This window comes from Rhinopithecus bieti, unplaced genomic scaffold (assembly GCF_001698545.2).
Source record: "Rhinopithecus bieti isolate Rb0 unplaced genomic scaffold, ASM169854v2 scaffold_33652, whole genome shotgun sequence".
Classification (NCBI taxonomy): domain Eukaryota; kingdom Metazoa; phylum Chordata; class Mammalia; order Primates; family Cercopithecidae; genus Rhinopithecus; species Rhinopithecus bieti.
The window spans coordinates 3720418-3741093 of record NW_016814761.1 but is presented as its reverse complement, the minus strand read 5'-3'; the positions used below and the strand labels follow the sequence as shown (position 1 = coordinate 3741093).

The following is a 20676-nucleotide window of genomic DNA, read 5'->3' as shown; positions in this document are numbered from 1 at the left end:
GTCTGGGCAACAGGGTGAAACCCTGTCTCAAAAAATAAATAAAATAAATAAAAATAAACACCACACACACACACACACACACACACACAAAACAAAACATAAAAAATTAGCCAGACATGGTGGATGGTGGCAGCATGCACCTCCAGCTACTCAGGAGGCTGAGGTGGGAGGATGGCTTGAGCCCAGGAAGCAGAGGTTGCAGTAAACTGAGATTGCACCACTGTACTCCAGCCTGGGCAACAGAGAGATCCTCTTTCAAAAATAAATAAATAATGGTTAGGCGCGGTGGCTCATGCCTGTAATCCCAGCACTTTGGGAGGCCGAGGCAGGCGGATCACAAGGTCAGGAGATTGAGATCATCCTGGCTAACACAGTGAAATTCCGTCTCTACTAAAAATAAAAAAAAAAAAAAAAAAGAAAATTTATCCGGGCGTGGTGGTGGGTGCCTGTAGTGCCAGCTACTCTGGAGGCTGAGGCAGGAGAATGGTGTGAACCCGGGAGGTGGAGCTTGCAGTGAGTCGAGATCGTGCCACTGCACTCCAGGTTGGGTGACATAGCGAGACTCTGTCTCAGAAAAATAAATAAATAATAATAATAAAAATAAATAACTCACCTATCCCTATTTTTTCTTTCTTTCTTTCTTTCTTTCTTTCTTTCTTTCCTTCCTTCCTTCCTTCCTTCCTTCCTTCCTTCCTTCTTTCTTTCTTTCTTTCTTTCTTTCTTTCTTTCTTTCTTTCTTTCTTTCTTTTTTGACACAGAGTTTCGCTCTTGTCACCCAGGCTGGAGTGCGATGGCACCATCTCAACTGACTGCAACCTCCGCCTCTTGGGTTGATTCTCCTGCCTCAGCTTCCTGAGTAGCTGGGATTACAGGTGCCCTGCACCATTCCCAGCTAATTTTTGTGTTTTTAGTAGAGACGGGGTTTCACCACGTTGGCCAGGCTGGTCTCAAACTCCTGACCTCAGGTGATCTGCCCACGTTGGCTTCCCAAAGTGCTGGGATTACAGGCGTGAGTCACCGTGCCCGGCCCTCTATTTTCAAAGTTGGAAAACCAAGGCTCCAAAAGCCTTCAGGAACCTGCCCAAAGTTATACAGCCATCAGGTGGCAGTGCTGGGGTTGGCACTCAGGTCTCTCTGATGCCAAATCCCAGGTTTGACTGCCTGTGTGTCACATTATAAACCGCACCTGTCACGACGGTGCTCTCAACACCCTTTTCAAGTCTGCAACTCCCAGCCAGTGTGTCTGGAGGGTGGTTGCCCACTGCCAAGAGCTGCTGTTACAATTTTGAGTGTCAGCTGTGTTTTGTGGGCTGGATAAGCAAAGAGAGTCAGGGGGCCCAGTCCTGAGGCTGTAGAACCTGGAGCAGACCCAAGGGACAGTGGCTTCAGCTTCCTTCTCTGGCCTCATCTCTTCGGCTGCTGATCTTCTCCCCCACGAATAGCCGTCCATCTGAACAGGGCGTGTGAGGACATTTCTCCTTCAGTATCTCCAGGCAGAAGCTTGGCAGAGGAAATGCTTCTCCACCCACTTGGTTTCCTGTCCTATGATGGCTCTTCCATCTGGCTCATTCATTCATGTATTCATTCAACAAATCATTACTGAGCACTGACTCTCTGCCTTGCTGTGGACAAGGTACTGAAGGAGGTGGGGAAATGAAGATGGATCAATATGAAAGACTAGACACTCATACACAAAGAGTAGTCCAAGCCGGGTGCGGTGGCTCACACCTGTAATCCCAGCACTTTGGGAGGTCAAGGCGGGCGGATCACCTGAGGTTGGGAGATCGAGACCAGCCTGCCCAACATGGAGAAACCCCATCTCTACTAAAAATGCAAAATTAGCTGGGCGTGGTGCCATTTGCCTGTAATCCCAGTTACTTAGGATGTGGAGGCAGGAGATTCACTTGAACCCGGGAGGCGGAGGTTGTGGTGAGTCAAGATTGTGCCAGTGCACTCCAGCCTGGGCAATAAGAGCAAAACTCCATCAAAATAAATAAATAAATAAATAAATAAATAAATAAATAAATAAATAAATAAAATAAATAAAAAAGAGTAGTCCAAGGTAAACATGAAGAGGACCATGAGAAAGCACAGCCCAAGACCTGTATGAGGTTGAGAGGAGAGATTACAACCAGATTCGGCAGGAGTGGAGAAGGGGTATGCGTTAAGGCAAGTTTCAAAGAGGTGAAATTTGTGCTGTGCCTTGAAGAAAGGGTAGGATTTGAAAATGTGTAGCCAAAGGGAAGGGCATTCCAGGGAGGGAGAACAGCGTGAGCAAAGGCCTGACGTGGGAACATGTGGTGATGTCTAGGAAGCAGCGAGCTGTTCTGTGTGGTAGGGTTGTAGGGTGGAAGTAGAGCAGTGGGGCCCAGGATGGCACTGGTGGCTTGGCCAACTGACTTTATTTTGTGAGCTATGTGCTGTGTCACATGTCACATTGGTCACAGTCCACCCCTGCTGGAGTAGGATCAGAAGAGACGGAGATAGGTCCCGGAGGTCCCAGGAAGAGTCTTGACCCCAAGTTGCTGGCTTCCCTGGGGACACACTTCTGCATCGTCCTTGGCTGCCTGTCGTTCTTGAAAAGCCCCTGTGTTGCCACCACATTTGAGAATCTCTGACCTGCTCCAGTAATACTTCTCACACCTAGTCAGCCCAACAGGCCTTAGAGCCTCAGGGCTGGAAGGGAAGGTTTAGAGAGCCTCTTGCTCAGTGATTTCAATTGTTTCAAAAATCTGTAAATGCCATTATTCAAATGGAATCACAGAACCCCCAAACAGGTAATACCTACTGCTCTAGTTAAAGGCAGGCAGGGGTCTCCCTACTGCATCTCCCCGTCACTCCCCACAGCAGCTCCTGGGGCACCCCTGAAAAGTCTAGGACAGGAGGAATGTGGTTTGAAAACCACTGGTCCACTCCACTTCCATTTTCATTTCACAGGTCGGGAATCTGACATTGGGAGAGACACAGGGGTTGACCCACCTGACCACTGATTCAGGGTTCATTTTGCTATCTTGTGCCTAAGATCAGGGAGAACGTCGAGTAAATGCACAGACAAAGGCATGTGTGGGTGCCCAGGAGATGCCCCCTCTCCCCTGGATAGCAATGCCACCAGGGGCCTTGTGGCTGGAGCAGTCCCATACACCCAACTCTGCAGCCCAGCAGCGGAAGCTATACAGGTTCACCAGTGGCTCACCTGTCCCTCAGTCCATCATACACAATGATAGTGGAGATGTGGTCAGCAAAACTTACAGCCACTCTCACCAGGGAGACAGGAGTTGGAGTGGTTGTTCTTTACATGTACTGGGCATTTTATTATTTACAGAAGGGTTTTCACAGACATGATTCTATTTAATACTTACACCAGCAGGTGAGATTGTAAGAGGAGATACTATCCCTATTTCACCTTTGTTTAATAGGAGGCTCAGAGAGGAGTCCTCTCACCCGGACCTTCTAATTCCAGGTCTAGAGAACATAGCATGAGTGAGGGAAGGTGAGAGGCTGTGTGTGTGTGCGTGTGTGTGTGTGTGTGTGTGTCTGTGTGTTGAGAGGCTGCTGGTGAACCATGGAAGAGCAGGGGCTGAGGCTGGGAGCAGGCTTGTAACTCATCATTATTATTATTATTTTAGAGACAGGGTCTCACTCCATCACCCAGGCTGGAGTGCAGTGGCATGATAGCTCACTGCAGCCTCAAACTCCTGGGCTCAAGCAATCCTCCTGCCTCAACCTCCCAGAGTGCTGGAATTACAAGCATGAGACACTGTGCCTGACCTGTGAATTATTATACAGTAACAGCTCCTTTAATTATATGTATCTCATTGCAAATTTAAGAACAAGAGAGGGCTTCCTGGACCTCCCAGTGTCTAGCAGTTCGAAACTATCTGCTGCATGAATTTGATTGAACAGGGCAGGCCGTGATCTTGTTCCTAGACAGGTCTGAGGTTGTCAGCCACATCAGAGGCTGCAGTCCATCGTCCTTTCCTAGGTCTCACATCTTCCCACTTCCTTTTTTTCTGCAAATGGGGAGAAACACCAACAAAAGTCCTGGCAATGTGTAAGAGGGAGGCAAAGAACATGCAGGGAGACCTTGCCCAGTGGGTTCTTGTTACTCCTGACATACGGAGTCAACCCCAGCTTTTCCCTGCAAAGCCCCTGACACCGCCTGGGTTCTGCAGGGTGAGATGGCAGTGCTGTCCTATTTCCTGGCAGTTGCAGGAAACAAAACCATTCTGATTACTGGCAATGGTAGAGGCCACTCTTTTGGGTTCTGGATAACTCTGGGATCAGTGCCCAGCTCAGCACAGGAATAAAGAAGATACCCAGCTGAAGTCTCACGCTGCCACAGGGTCTGGACAAGTTTCTCCAGAGCCTCTGAAAGAAAACTGGGCTGCCCACCCCATTCTCTTACAACCTGCTCTGCACCCATCCCTGAAGGCACACACACAGTCTATACTATATGCTCTGACATACACATGAACCTTCTCAGAGATATGAATACATGCTTATGAGAAGCCCCCAACCAGTGCTCCCTCCCTGACAAATGTTCCAGACACCTGCATCTGAGTGCCCAGGCATACAGACATTCTGGGAGGCTGAGGCAGACAGCCGACGTCCCTCCAGGGAGCCTGGCGCATGTGATTTTCAGACAAGGCAGAAGTTACTGCCTCCTCCTCCAATATTAAGGAACAGCTTCTTGGCAGCAGTCCCCAGCCCCCGTCCTAATCCTGAGGTTGGCTCGAGCTGCTCAGAAGAGCTACTTTCAGGGTTCTAATGGTAACCAGGGGGAACTACACAGGCTCACCTGTGGCTTATCTGTCCCTCAATCCATTTTTTCACCCCCAGCAGGCCTGGCATTAAACACAACACAGGAGTAGTGACAGGGCTGAAAAAGCAGGTCCACTTTATTTACAATGATCAGTGACACATAGATCTCTGGGCTTTTTGTGGTCTCGCGGAGACACCTGGGCAGGGCGGGGGGCCCACTCCCTTGGTTGGGTTAACACACCCTCCTTCCTCATCCTGCTGGGAGAATCCGCTGCTGTCAGGACCCACCTGCTGTGACTAGCCTCGACTTGGGAGTATCTCTGCTGTGTCTACTTTCTAGGTAGTCAGTGTCCCCAAGCACCTGCCAAAGGTTCTCCTTACCTCCTTTGGAAGCCCCATCTTGGTCCTGGTTGCGGGGCACCTAGGAGGGGACCACATACATCCCCCTGCAGAGATGGGACGGGCAAGGAATCCCGCGGGGGTGCCTGGGCAGAGGCGTGGGCAGTGGCCTAGTGCAGGGCTGTTACCTGACCTAACCTGTTGTTTGAACGTCGGTGGGACTGTCTCAGTGTTTTCCAGAGGCAGAGCAGTGAAGTCCCAGGAGTCCTCCAAGGCGTAAAGAGGCGGGGCTTGGGCCTGCGAATTCCTCCGTGTGTATGGCAGTGGATTCTGCCCACCACTGGCCCAGCCCCAATTCTCCCAGACCGCTAGATTCTTCCCCTACACGAATGCCTCTCCAGGGTCATTTATTTTATTTTTTCCACAGGGAAGAAAGCTACAGGGACCGAGGGCAGGGTCACTGCCTCCACCCTGCCCAGGGTCCAAACCCACCCTCCTGATTTCTGGAAACTTCCTCCCTTGAGAGGATGTTTTGGGAGGGAATGAGGAGGTCTGTGGGCAAAGAGACTGGGTGTAAAGCATAGGGGGCGGGTCCACAATGGCAGGCCCGGGAAACTCCGGGTGTGGGGAGAGATGAACACCCCCCAATAACGAAGGGTGTATCAGGCATCACCCTGAGCCAAAATGAGGCGGCGGGGAGGACAACACGGAGACCACGGGGTAGACACGGGCCGGGGGCCGGGGCAGCCGAAGCGGGCAGGGCCGGGGTTGGAGGCTGTGAGTCTGGCGGGCCGGGCCTGGGGCCGCGAGTCCTGTCCTTAGGCTCTCAGCGCGCCTGGCCCGCCCGCTCCCTGGGGCCGGCCTTCCAGCGGCGGGGCTGAGCGGGCGGTGGGGGCGCCGGGACGCCCCGCAAGCTGCACGTCCTCAGCTCCCGGGCCAGGCTGAGCACCTCCGGCCGCTCGTGCTGGGGGGCTCCTCCCTCTCGCTCCTCCGCGTCGTCCTCCTCCTCCTCTTCGTCCTCCTCCTGGATGCTGCTAAGGCGCGGCGCCCCGCGGCTGCGCTCGCTCGGCGGCGGCCGGTAGGCGCACTTGGCATTGAGCAGGCGGCGCAGCGGGGCGCGGGGCACCGAGGCGGCGGCGCCCCCAGCGCGGAGATGCTGCTGGCGCACGTGGCGCGCATCGCTCTGGCGCTGCAGGCGCTTGAAGTCGCTGAAGGCCGCCAGCGCGGTCTGGCGTAGCAGGCGGGCCAGGGCGCGCGCTTTGTGCGCCCGCGCCAACAGCACAGCGTGGCAGCGCAGCACCACGGCCTTGTGGCGCGCCTGGTGGCGGTAGACCCAGGCGAAGACGCGCGGGTGGCGCCCGTCCGCCGTGCAGTAGGTGATGCGCGGCAGCAGGTAGGCGTGCGCCGGCCTGCGGCCCCCCGAACCCCCGGCAGCGCCGCGCTCGCACGGCTGCATGCGGATGCCGTGCGGCCCCAGCGTCAGCTTCATCTTGGTGCCCCCGCCCGGCCCGCAGCGAGCCCAGATCTTGCCCACGGCGTCGTCGGTGCAGCCGTCGCCCTTGGCGTGCAGGGTGACGGCGTTGCCCAGGTACCACACGGTGTAGGTCGGGTCCTCCTTGTTGAGCTCCACTTTCTGGCGCCGGCTGCGGAACACGCGGCCCAGGCGCTCCAGCGGCCAGTCGGGCAGCAGGTCCGGGCAGGAGCGCAGGAAGCTGGAGAGCAGCGACGTGTAGGTGAGCCCCGGACTCAGGCTCTTCGCCTTGCACTTGGCCTCGTCCTCCACCAGCACGAATTTGTTACGTCTCCAGGGCAGCATCGCGGCGGCGGCCAGAAGGGCTGGGGGCGCGGGGAGCTCACCGGCGTCCTGTCAGGAGGCCGGGGGAGGGAAGGCGCGCAGAAGTCCACAGCCCTGGAGTCGCCAGAAGCCGGGCAGCGCCGGAGACAGTCGGTGCCCGGAGATGCCCAGTGCCAGGCAGGGCAAGCTTCGCAGATGCCCGGTGCCCAGCCGGGCCGGCAGCCGAGGTGCCGGACGGCGGCCGAGTGGCTGGGAACAGCTTTTCCCGGGAGTGGCTCCAGCCGTCTGGGAAGCGAGAGGGGCCGGGGCTGGGGGTGGGCTGGGCTGGACGCCCCCCAAGCCCAAACAGTGGGATTTCCGCCGTCCCTGCCGCCGCAATTTGGGTCGCCGGAGCCTCTGGCGGCTGCTCGGTGGGGCAGACCGAGAACGCGGCTGCGGTGGGGACTCCTTCAGGCGTCGCGGCTCCACCTCCCCCAGCTGCCTACATCACCGGGCGGGACCGCTAGCTCTCTTGTCCCCTCCCCTTGCCCTCTTCTCCCCTCCCCCCGCGCAGGCTCGCGCTGCCCGGGACCCTGCACAGGCGCGGTGGAACGGGTTTAATCATTATTAGTGGAGGGGTGGGGTAGAGAGGGCTGTTAAATACTAGGAATCCCCTGAAATATACATGAGGGCTTTGTTCATGCTAATTTATTTGGCCTCGCTACTGGCCTCCAAGCTCCCCTTGGCGCATTCGGGAACCCCCGCACCCCAAGATTCCTGCTGTCCCTCACCCACAGCGTGTCATTACCCCCATTCCTGGGAGTAGGAGTTAGGGTGAGTTCCTGAAGGGGCCGGCCTGGCGCACTTTGCCTGGTCTGCACAGCACAAAGCCAGCCGAGGTGGCCGAGCAGTGCAGTGGAAAAGTACTGTCGCTTGGTGAAGCTTTCTCCCAGGTTCCTCCAAGGTCGTGGGCTAGACCGCTGGGCCTGAGCTGAGAGACCTGGCCACTGCTCCAGTGGCGGGCAGTGCCCCTCGCCTGGCCTGAAGCAGGGAGGGTACTCTTTGAAGGTGGGGGAAACTTTCAGAACAGGGTCTGTGGTAATTGCAGTTGAAAAGCTCCTTCTGGCTAAAGGGCAGCCCCTGGGCTCTGCGAAGATGAAATCAGCTCCTGTTTGTGAACTCCTGTGAGTTCACAGGGGTTCAGCATTCATTATCTCATTTAATTCTTGGAACAAGGCCAGGCTCAGTTAAATGACTGGCCCAAGGTCTTCAGGCTGGTAGGAGGTAAAACTAGGGCTTCACTCAGGCCTGGGTGACCCAGGGGCTGCCCCTAACCATCCATCCTCCCCTGGGACCTCCTAATGAGAAGTGATGAGCACCTGCTAGGGAGGAAGTTCTGGAATTCTGAGAGACAGTTGTTCATGGGTATGGGGACATAGCTCCCTCTTTCAAGATTGGTTAAGCCACAAACTCCCTGGAACTCCGGGACTGCGCTCATGTGGGCCCAGGAGTCTTGTTGGCTTGGGCTCTCACAGAGCCAACACTCAAGCTCTTTCCTTGGCTTCTGAACAGGTCATCTGGGGTGGTGTCCAGGTCAGGAGTGAACCCAGGTCTGGGCTGGAGCTGAATTGAGAGCTTGGGCTGGGCCAAGCCAAACCACATGACCTCCAAGAGTGGGAGCAGTGGGAAGATTTGGGAAGATGGTGTGCGCTATCTCGGCTAGCAACATCATGCCAGTAGGTAGGAGTGGTGAGTGGCTGGGGTCAGAATCCCCGGGAGAATATAAGTAAAATAACAAATCATGACAAGAAAATAATATGTAAATAAAGAATAGGAAATTACTCCGAATTGCAGTATCTTTGGAGGGTGACTCCCAGATGATCTGGTCGACTGTAGCCTCGTTATTTTTCATATGGCAATATCTTTATCACCTTTTGCTGATTATAAAAGGAATATGTGCATGTGGTAAAAATTCACAGAAGGACGTGAAAGTAAGTCTACTATTCCCCACCCCACAGATGTGGCCTCATTTTCCAGGGGGAGAGAACAGGTTCTGAGAAGCCAGTGATCATTGCAGTGCTTTTCATGGCGCCACATTTGTCTCCTGGGCCAATGGAGACATTAACTCAACCAAATTCCTTTATAGGAAGGAATTCATGTGGTTTTGACCTGAAAGTCAGTTCACTGTAAAATTCTGCCATGTCCTTCCTTGAGTCTCCTAGGGCCGTTCTCTGGACCTTGTCACTGGGGGTTCCCTCTGTCCGCTGGCAGTGGGCTGGTGGGAGTGCTCAGAAGCAGTCTCAGCTTGCAAGCCTGAGAAAACTGCAAACTTTCTTTTTTTTATTTTGAGACAGGGTCTTGCTGTCTCCCAGGCTGGAGTGCAGAGATCACTGCTAACTGCAGCTTGACCTCCTGGGCCCAAGCTATCTTCCCATGTCAGCCTCTTGAGTAGCTGGGACCACAGGCATGCACCACCATGGCTGGCTAGTTTTTAAAATTTTTCTGTAGAGGCCAGGCATGATGGTTTATGCCTTTAATCCCAGCACTCTGGGAGGCCAAGGCGGACGGATCACCGGAGGTCGGGAGTTCGAGACCAGACTGATCAACATGGAGAAACCCCATCTCTACTAAAAATACAAAATTAGCCGGGCATGGCGGTGCATGCCTGTAATCCCAGCTACTCGGGAGGCTGAGGCAGGACAATCTCTTGAACCCGGGAGGCGGAGGTTGCGGTGAGCCGAGATCGCGGCATTGCACTCTAGCCTGGACAACAAGAGCGAAACAATGTCTCAAAAAAAAAAAAAAAAAAATTCTGTAGAAACAGGTTCTGTGTTGCCCAGGCTTATCTCAAACTCCTGGACTCAAGCGAACCTCCCGCCTCAGCCTTTTGTATGGCTAGGATTATAGGTATGGCTACCAGATCTGGCTGAACTCCAGCTGTTGATGGAAGGAAGGTGTAACCAGCCCCTTAGGCTTGCTAGAATTAACATATAAAGACACAGGAAATGTAATTAACAGGAAATGTAATTAAATGTGTGTCAGAGACAACAATTTTTTTTTTTTTTTTGAGACAGCGTCTCACTTTGTCACCCAGGCTGGACTGCAGTGGTGCTATCTCGGCTCACTGCAACCGCTGTTTCCCGTTCTCAAGCCATTCTCATGCCTCAGCCACCCAAGTAGCTTGGATTATAGGCATGCGCCACCACACCCAGCTAACTTTTGTATTTTTAGTAGAGATGGGGTTTCACCATGTTGGCCAGGCTGGTCTTGAACTCCTGGCCTCAAGTGATCCACCTGTCTCAGCCTCCCAAAGTGCTGGGATTACAGGTGTGGGCCACCACACCTGGCCAGAAACAACACTGTAAAGTCTAAGTATGTCCAAGTATTGCATGTATCTGGCAACCCTAAGCGTCCTGCCTACCAGCGGGCGAGAGATCAAGTGGCCACAGGTACATGTGTGCTGCACGCTGAGGGTCTCTACTCACTCCCGAGCCTGCCCCACTTTCCTTAATTCTGGTGGTGTGACTTCTATTCCCATTGTTCCTTGGAAAAATTCTCAGGGAATGGGGAGGGTGTCACCTGGGACTGTGAGACCACAGGAAACCCAGTACTCTGTTTTTATGTTACAATCCCTTGACCTCAAAGCAAGCTTGGTCTTGGGCATTCTGTTCTTCCTCTAACCTTTTTCCTGTAAGAGCAGTGGTCCCCAGCATTTTGGTACTAGGGATCGGTTTCATGCAAGACAATTTTCCATGGAGGGGAGGGGATGGTTTCAGGATGAAACTGTTCTACCTCAGATCATCAGGCATTAGTTCAATCCTTTTTTCTTTTGTTTGTTTTTGAGATGGAGTCTTGCTCTGTCACCCAGACTGGAGTGCAGTGGCACGATCTTGGCTCACTGCAAATTCTGCCTCCTGGGTTCAAGTGATTCTCGTATCTCAGCCTCCTGAGTAGCTGGGATTACAGGCACAAATCACCACACCCGGCTAATTTTGTATTTTTAGTAGAAACAGGGTTTCACCATGTTAGCCAGGCTGGTCTCAAACTCCTGACCTCAGGTAATCCACCTGCCTCGGCCTCCCAAAGTGCTGGGATTACAGGCGTGAGCCACCACACTCGATCATCAGGCATTAGATGCTCATAAGGAACATGCAACCTAGGTCTCTTGCATGTGCAATTCACAGTAGGGTTCATGCTCCTATGAGAATCTGATGCTGCTGCTGATCTGACTGGAGGCGCTCAGGCAGTAATGTTCGTTTGCCTGTCACTCACCTCCTGCTGTGCATCCCAGTTCCTAACTGGTTACGAACTGGTACCAATCAGCAGCCCAGGGGTTGGAGACCCCTGGTATAGAGGGCTCAGCTGCCCTCTGGGCTTCCACCATCCTTTCTATTTAGATGTCGCGAAAAGCTGACCTGGTCCTAGGCGTGGAGGCCAAACTCATCATGAATGGGACCAGGGCTGCCTTCTCTGTTAAGCTTTCTCTTTACTCCTTTCCTTGGTAAGAGCGCCTAGACTGGCGCCAAGTTGTCACTAATTCATAGACTGGCATGCAGTTGGATCTTTTCTCTTTTTTCAAACATTGATACCATATTTATGCTAATATTAATTTAAAAAGCCAAATACCTGGCTTATAGTAGGCTTATAATTTAAAACAAATCAATCCCTTACCCCATTCTTTTTTAGTCCCAATTCCCACTTCCAAAGACAACCACTCTTCTATATATTTTATTTTTTTTATTTTTTGAGACGGAGTCTGGCTCTGTCACCCAGGCTGAAGTGCAGTGGTGTGATCTCAGCTTACTGCAACCTCTGCCTCCCAGGTTCAAGCAATTCTCCTGCCTCAGCCTCCCAAGTAGCTGGAACTACAGGCGCTTGCCACCACGCCCAGCTAATTTTTATATTTTTAGTAGAAATGGGGTTTCACTATGTTGGCTAGGCTGGTCTCAAACTCCTGACCTCAAGTGATCCGCCCGCCTTGGCCTCCCAAACTGCTGGGATTACAGGCGTGAGCCACTGCACCCGGCTCTTCTATACATTTTAGATGGCATTTCTGTCATATGCCTCCATCTCTCTGACCCTTCTAATTCAGACATTTCAGTTTTTAAATTCTTATATATTGTCTCCCTGTTACAGAAGATGAGGAATATTGTCCTTTTATCCACCCCCATCACACAGTTTTCCTCCTCCCTCCCTCCCAGTTGAGTTAGAACATTTTATTGTTTCTGTTGCACGAGTATTCAGGGTTTAATTGTTATAACTATGTAAATATTGTTCAGAGCTGAGCCTTAAAGTGTGCCATGATTCCACTTACTTCCCTTGTTGGACAACTTTTTTGTTTTTTTCAGAAGTTAAGACTTGCCTCATTTTTTAAGAAAAAATCTTTCTTGCTGGGCACGGTGACTTGTGCCTGTAATCTCAGCACTCTGAGAGGCTGAGGCGGGCGGATCACGAGGTCAGGAGATCAAGACCATCCTGGCTAACACGGTGAAACCCTGTCTCTACTAAAAATACAAGAAAAAATTAGCCGGGCGAGGTGGCGGGCGCCTGTAGTCACAGCTACTCTGGAGGCTGAGGCAGGAGAATGGCGTGAACCCGGGAAGTGCAGCTTGCAGTGAGCCGAGATTGCGCCACTGCACTCCAGCCTGGGTGACAGAGTGAGACTCCGTCTCAAAAACAAAAGACAAAAAACAAAAAACAAACAAAAAAACTTCCTTGTGTACCTATCACTAATTTATCCTCTACTTCTCCAATGCAACAGTAAAACTCCTCTTGACCTGGTTGAACATACCAGGTGATTTTTCCAGTTCTTTGTGTTTCTTAGGGACATCCCTCTTAGAGGAATCCTCTTTGGGCTCCCACCTGGAATGCAGAGACCTGTGGAGCTACTGTCCCGGGACCTTACACTACTATTATCCTGGGAGTTTCCTTTGCTTCTTTCCTATGTTGGATCCTGCTTTCTGGATCCCTTGGTTTTTGTTGTTATTTTCTTGTTTTGACAGAGCATATATTCTACTAACTTTGATTGATAGTGTGCCTTGGTGTCTGTGTTAGTTCATTCTCTCATTGTTATGAAAAAATACCCGAGACTGGGTAACTTATAAAAGGTTTCATTGACTTGGTTCTGCAGGCTATACAGGATGCACAGTGGCTTTTACTTCTGGGGAGGCCTCAGGAAACTTACAATCATGGCAGAAGGCGAAGGGAGAACCGGGTGTCACATGGAGCAGGAGGAAGAGAGACGGAGGGGAGGTGCTATACACTTTTAAACAATCAGATCTCACAAGAATTCACTATTGTAACACAGTACTAAAGGGAAAGCTGCCTCCATGATCCAATCACCTCCCACCAGGCCCCACCTCCAACACTAGGGATTAAAGTTCTACATGAGATTCGGGCAGGGACATAGATCCAAACCGTATCAGTGTCGAATTCTACAGTAGAGATACATTTCCCTGAGAATTTTGAAGACATGACCCATGGTTGCTGTTGAAAAGTCAAATGACAATCTGATACCCTATCCTGTGCGTATGGCTTGATTTTTCCCTCTGGAAGTTTTCAGGATCTTCCAGAGGCCTAAAGTTTCACAATGGTGTGCGTTTTCTGTGGGCACTTGGTGGGCCTTTTATTCTGGAAATCAATCTCTTTTAATTTGGAAATCAATTTTGGGGAAATTTCTGTGGGTGCTAGTTTCCTCTCTCCATTTTCTTTTTTGTTTTTTGTTTTCTTTCCAGATCTATTTTAGTTCAATCTCTAATTTTCCAAAGTGTTCTTTGCAATTTTCCATTTTAAAAAATGTTTTTTTTTCTATTTCCTGGGCCATTACTTCAACTTTATCATCCAACTTTTCTATCAGATTTTTAAAAATCCTTCTCCTCACAAATCTTTGCTTCTAAGAGCAATTTCTTGTTTTTTTTTTTCTATAGCATCTTATTCTCGTTTCGTGGACATAATATTCTCTCTTGTGTCTCTAAGAATGTTAATTGTGGTTGCTTTTTGAAATTTTTTATCTTTCAATTGTGGTAACATACACATAACATGAAACTGACCATCTTAACCATTTTTAAGTGTACAGTACAGTATTGTTAAGCCTATTTGTATTATTGTACAACCAACCTCTAAAACTTTTTCATCTTGGAAAACTGAAACTTTATATCCATTGAACAACAACTCCTCATTTCCAGCTCTCTGTAGCCCCTGGCAACCACCATTCTACTTTACATTTCTATGGATTTGGCTACTCTAGATGCCTCATGTAAAGGGATCATGGAGTTTTGATCTTTTTGTGACTGGCTTATTTCACTTAGCATGTCTTCATATGTATCAGAATTTCCTTTCTTTTTGTGGCAGAATAATATTACATTGTCTGTGTACATCACATTTTGTATATCCATTTGTCTGTTGATGGACACTTGAGTTGCTTCAATCTTTTGGCTATTGTGAATAATGCTGCTATGAACATGCGTGTGTAAATACCTTTTTGAGTGCGGGCGCGATGGCTCATGCCTGTAATCCCAGCACTTTGGGAGGCTGAGGCAGATCACCTGAGGTCTGGAGTTCGAGACCAGCCTGGCCAACATGGTGAAACCCCGTCTCTACTAAACATACAAAAAATTAGCTGGGCGTGGTGGCGAATGCCTGTAATCCCAGCTACTCTGGAAGCTGAGGCAGGAGAATCGCTTGAACCCGGTGGGGTGGAGGTTTCAGTGAGCTGAGATTGTGCCATTGCACTCTAGCCTGGGCAACAAGAGCAAAACTCTGTTTCAAAAAAAATAAAAAATAAAAAAATCTTTTTGAGACCCTGCTTTCAATTGTTTTGGATATCTATCCAGAAGTAGAACTGCCAGATCATATAATTCTATTTTTACTTTTTTGAGGAACCACTACTGTTTTCCATAGCAGGTACACCATTTTACATTTCCACCGTGTATAAGGGATCAAATTTCTTCATATCTCTATACGCTTTAAGAAGTTGTCTGATGGGTGTGAGGTGACATCTCATTGTGGTTTTTGATTTTGTACTTCCCTAATGATTAGTGATGTTGAGCATCTTTCACATTCTTGTTAGCTATTGTATATCTGTCTTATTTGGAGAAATGTCTATTCAAGTCATTTGCCCATTTTGAAATTGGGTTGTGTTGGGTTCTTTATATATTCTGGATATTAATCCCTTATGAGAGGTATGATTTATAAATATTTTCCTTTTTTTCTTTTTGAAATGGGGTTTTGCTCTATTGCCCAGGCTGGAGTGCAGTGGTATGATCTTGGCTCACTGTAATCTCCGCCTCCCAGGTTCAAGCGATTCTTCTGCCTCAGCCTCCTGAGTAGCTGTGATTACAGCTGCCTGCCACCATGCCTGGCTAATTTTGTATTCTTAGTAGAGATGAGGTTTTGCCATGTTAGCCAGGCTGGTCTTGAACTCCTGACCTCAGGTGATCTGCCTGCCTTGGCCTCCCAAAGTGCTGGGGTTACAGGTATGAGCCACCGTGCCCAGCCTCTTTCAGCAATGTTTTGTTTTCTGGTGTACAAGTCTTTCACCTCATTGGTGAAATTTATTCCTAAGTATTTTATTCCTTTTGATGTTATTGTAAATGGAATTGTTTTCTTAATTTCCTTTTCAGATTGTTCATTGTTAATGCATGGAAGTCCAACTGATGCTGGATGCTGAATTAATGTATTAGTACCGCAAGTCTTTTTGGTGGAATATTTAGGGTTTTCTAGGGATAGTTGTTTTGTTTTTGAGACAGGGTCTCGCTTTGGTGCTTAGGCTGGAGTGCAGTGGCAGGATCATAGCTCATTGCAGCCTTGATCTCTCAGGTTCAAGTGATCCTCCTGTCTCAGCCTCCTGGGTAGCTGGGACTACAGGTGCCTGCCATCTGCCCAGCAAATTTTGTTGAATTTTTGGGAGAGATGAGCTCTCAAGCTCTTGCTGTGTTGCCCTCCCACTCCTAAGCTCAAGTGATCCTCCTGTCTTGGCCTCCCAAAGTGCTGGAATTACAGGCATGAGCCACTGCACCCCAGGCTATAGTTGTTTTTAAAAGTCTTCTTCAGTCTCCTGCATTGATCTGCTACCTGAGTTCTTTTCTCCTGTTTAAAAAGAAGTTAGTTAGGCCAGGTGTGGTGGCTCACGCCCTGTAATCCCAGCACTTTGGGGGGCCAAGGCGAGTGGATCACCTGGGTCAGGAATTCGAGACCAGCCAGGCCAACATGGCAAAACCCCCGTCTCTACTAAAAAATACAAAAATTAGCCTGGCATGGTGGCATGTGCCTATAATCCCAGTTACTTGGGAGGCTGAGGCAGAAGAATCACTTGAACCGGGGAGGTGGAGGTTGCAGTGAGCCGATATTGTGCCACTGCACTCCTGCCTGGGCAATAGAGTGAGACTGTCTCAAAAAAAAAAAAAAAAAAAAAAAATTAGTTTAAAAATGTAAATGTCTGAATCTTATGTTTGCAGCTTTCCTCTAATGTTTGGTATTAGTGTTATCCAGTCCTAAGCTGAGAGGCACAAAAGCTGATTGGAAGCTTCTTATGTGTGAGGGCCAGGGAGCGGAGGGAAGGACAGGGTTTACCATACTTGAGTGTCATTTTCTGTTGACAACTGAGCCATTTGTAAGGAAACCGAGAGTTGCGATCACTGTTCCCAGAGAACACTCCTCGAGTCTCCTGCCCTCATGGAGTGGGTGTGTCAGTCTGGCTGTCCCCATACTGGGAGTGCACTGAAGATGGGCCCAGGGGGTCTCATTGATCTGTCAATGCTGTGTTCAGGATCACGGCTCCCTCAACCTTGGCTGTGCCTAGCACTCATTGATTCAGTCCCTCAGAGGGTAAAGCTCTGGTGCAGCTTCTGATGTGGAGGGCAAAGTGGCCATCTCCATGCTGCTCCGGATCCTGGAGGGTAGCTGGGGCTCTCACTGCGGACTTTCAATGGGTCCTCCCTTCTCACCACCCGCGCCCTCATCACCAGAAATGTCTGCTGCTTGGAATTCCTGGGTATACAGGCTCCTCTGCACAATGCGGCTGGGCTGGTTCTCGTTGGGTTGCAGTCTTCTCCCCTCTGATGAGCTTTTGCCCCTTGTCTTTCATCCTCCAAAGTGTTGCCGCCACCTCTCAGCTGCTGCCACCTCTCATTTGTTTCTTGTCACTTAGGTCACTGTCGTTCCTTCCTGTTTTAGTGAGGCTTGGGGAAGAGATGGGGAATTCATCTCAATTTTCCACGTCTAATGAGAAGGTTCTCCTTGGTAGTTTTCTGGTGGTTCATATTGTGCTCAGGATTCATGTATCCTACTTATAAATACTTGATTGCATTATCACTTGCTTCTGGAAACGTAAAAGTACCTCCATGTTGTAGTGTTAGGATAGATGCAGGTTTTCCCTCAGGTCCTCATGGTTCCTGGCTCATGATGCTATAACCCTTGTTACAGTCTTTTGTCATAATGTTGGGTGCTTTAGGCCTCAGGGGCAGGGCTCAGGAAACAGAACCTCAAAGACCTTCTTCCACCCTCCTTTCACCTGCTCCAAGGCAGGACTCTGCTTTTCCCACCCACTTTTCTAAAGACTCTCATTCCAGAGAGGGTCCCACCCCATACCCTGGAGGCCAATCACATTTTGACAACGTTGTCATAAAAACCCAAGAGGCAGATCACTTGAGGTCAGGAGTTCAAGACCAGCCTGGCCAACATGGTAAAACTCTGTCTCTACTAAAAATACAAAAATTAGCCAGGCATGGTGGCAGCCTCCTGTAACCTGGGAGGTTGAAGAAGGAGAATCGCTTGAACCCAGGAGGCAGAGGTTGCAGCAAGCTGACTAGCCCCTCTCTTTAAAGGACAAGGGCTTGGCCGGGCGTGGTGGCTCGCGCCTATAATCCCAGCACTTTGGGAGGCTGAACCTCCCGCTTGAGGTTGGGAATTTGAGACTAGTCTGACCAACATGGTAAAACCCTGTCTCTACTGAAAATACAAAAATTAGCTGGGCATGGTGGCGTACACCTGTAGTTCCAGCTAGTTGGGAGGCTGAGACAGGAGAATTGCTTGAACCCAGGAGGCAGAGGTTGCAGTGAGCTGAGATCGCACCACTGCACTTCAGCCTGGGTGACAGAGAAAGTCTCTATCTCAAAAAACAACAAAAATAAAAAAACCCAAGAGGACCAGGTTCAGGAGCTTCTGGATAGCTGAACACATGGAGGTTCCTGGAGGGTGGTGCGTCCAGGAGAGGCATGGAAGCTTCGTGTCCCTTCCCTATGCATCCATGCTCCTCACCCTATGCATCTCTTCATCTGTCTCCTTGTAACATCCTTTATAGTAAGTCAGTACATGGTAAGTGCTTCCCTGAATTCTGTGAGCTGTGCCAGCAAATTAACTGAACCCAAAGTGGGGGTTGTGGGAATCCTGGTCAAAAGTTCTGGAGACCCAGAATTGCAGCTGGGATCTGCAGTGGGGAGGGGGAGGCCTGTCTTGGGGACTGAGCCCTCAACCTGTGGGATCTGATTCTATCTACCTGTGGAATCCGGTAGTGTCAGAATTTAATTGAACACTCAGTTTGTGTCCGCTGCTTGGTGTATGGTGGAAAACCTGCCCACGTTTGGTCAGAGAAGTCTTCTGTGTTGATGACTGCTGTTGCAGTGGTGCGAGAGCAGAGGAAAAACACGCAAACACGCTTTGTGTTCTTCCCAAACAATGCCTATCAGTTGATAAATTTGTTCATATTTGTGTATTCACTCAGTTTTTTTTCCTGACAAATGAAAGGGGAAATTGAACTAATTGCCATAGTCCCTTGCGGTTTGTAAATTCAACCTACCATCTTAAGAATCTTTTTTTTTTTTTGGAAACAGGGTCTCACTCTGTCATCCAGGCTGGAGTGCAGTGGCTCGATCATGGCTCACCTCAGCCTTGAGGTCCCTGGGCTCAGGATTTCTTTCCACCTCAGTCTCCTGAGTTCCTGGGATTCTAGGTTATACCATCACGCCTGGCTAATTTTTTGTGTGTATTTTTTGGAGACAGGGTCTTGCCATGTTGTCCAGGCTGGTCTCAAACTCCTGGCCTCAAGCAGTCCTCCCACCTCAGCCTCCCAAAGTGCTGGGATTACAGGCATGAGCCACCAAACTTGACCAGGAATCATTTTAAGTGGGTGCTGAGTTCAACACTAGACACTGGGGTGGGGGGCACGTAAGAGATATGGAAGACATTGCTGTTGTGGTCAGACTACAAGATGGCACCCAGTGATTCTCACTTCCTGGTGTTCGTGCCTCTGTGTATTCTCCTCCCACAATGAATGGGGCTGACTAAGTAATGCATAAGACATCGTGGAAGTGTCACTGTGTGATTTCTGAAGGATGCTGTAGCTTCTGCTTTGTTTGCTCTTGGATTACTTGCTATGGCAGAAACCAGTGGCCATGTCATGAGGATACTCAGGCCATCCTATGGAGACGTCCACATTGCAAGGAATTGAGGCCTCCTGCCAACAGGTAGCACCAAGTCAGCATCCCTGTGAGTGAGCATCTTGGAAGCGGACCCTCTAGCCCCAGTTCAACCTTCAAATGACCACAGCCCCAGCTCGTGTGTAGACTGCAGCCTCCTGAGAGACACTGAGCCAGGGCCTACAGCTAAGTTGCTTCTGACTTCCTAACCTATAGGAACTGTGAGATGATACATGAGTGTCATTAAGTTGCTAAGCTTTGGGACAGTTTATCTCTCAGCAGAAGATAAATACCATCCTAATCTGTCACACTGGCCCCCAAAACTCTGCAAGGTTGCCCTCTCCCTAGTTTCCTTGTGAGCTCCTTTCCAACAACATCTCTCTGCCCAAGCCATGCTATGCTGGCTTCCTTCCAGTTTCTGTAATCCCTGAGTACCTTGTTGTCTTGGGTACTTTCCAGATGCTGTTCCCCCTTGTCCCCATCCTTCCTTCTCCCCATCTCTTCTTCTATTCATCTTTCAAGCCGATGATTAAGTGTCACTGCTCTAGGGAAAGTTTCCTGACCCCTCCTGACTTCCATGGGTCCTGTGCCTCAACATAAACCCTGCAAAGCATCTATCAGAATTATAATCAGTTAACTATTTGTGTAATCATTTATTTGGTACCTCTCTCTCTCTGCTCCCAAGACTCTAACACGTAGAGGGCAGGGAATGCATCTATCTTAAACACTGCCAACTCCACAGTGGCCTGGACAGCATCTGGAACACAGTAGATACTCAAAAGATGTTGGTTGAATAGCTGAATGTGACCTGCTTCTGCCAGCTCCCCTCTGTTGTCATCACCTCCACTGCAAGAAAACAGCTTAGAGCAAGCTTGTCCAAGCCACGGCCCGAGGCCGCATGCGGCCCAGGATGGCTATGAATGCGGCCTAGCACAAATGCATACTTTCTTAAAACATGAATTTTTTGGCCATTTTAAAATTTTTTAGCTCTTCATCTATCATTAGTGTTGGTGTATTTTACTGGTGGCCCAAGACAGTTCTTCCAGAATGGCCCAGGGAAGCCAAAAGATTGGACACCCCTGGCTTAGAGCAAACGCCTCACTGACAGCAGGTTAGTGTTATACTTAAAGGACAGCACATACACTTTTATTACTTTTTAGAAATGTTCACTTCCAACAGTGACTCACTTTGTGACCTTGGGTTGCTTGATAGAGATTGGTACAATGCCTCATTCGAAGGCTGGGAACTGTTTCATTTAGAGAGGTGTTGGCAGGGTTTTCAATGCTCTTGAAGTACAATTTTCTTAATATCTAGGTGGTTGTAAATGATTATGTAAGTGATAAGTAGAAATGAACTGTGATTGACCATGTGTGTGTGTATGCGTGTGTG

General features: G+C 49.7%; 1 protein-coding gene and 1 pseudogene across 1 annotated transcript; both read right to left on the bottom strand.

Moving 5' to 3' along the window:
• Positions 1-4868: 4868 nt before the first annotated feature.
• On the bottom strand, positions 4869-7445 carry FAM43B (family with sequence similarity 43 member B). Its single transcript, XM_017852014.1, has one exon. It carries the CDS (start codon positions 6914-6916, stop codon positions 5927-5929), a length of 990 nt encoding a protein of 329 aa, XP_017707503.1. The 5' UTR covers positions 6917-7445; the 3' UTR covers positions 4869-5926.
• LOC108515252 (40S ribosomal protein S4-like) overlaps positions 6968-20676 on the bottom strand; it is a 26164-nt pseudogene continuing 12455 nt past the window's right edge.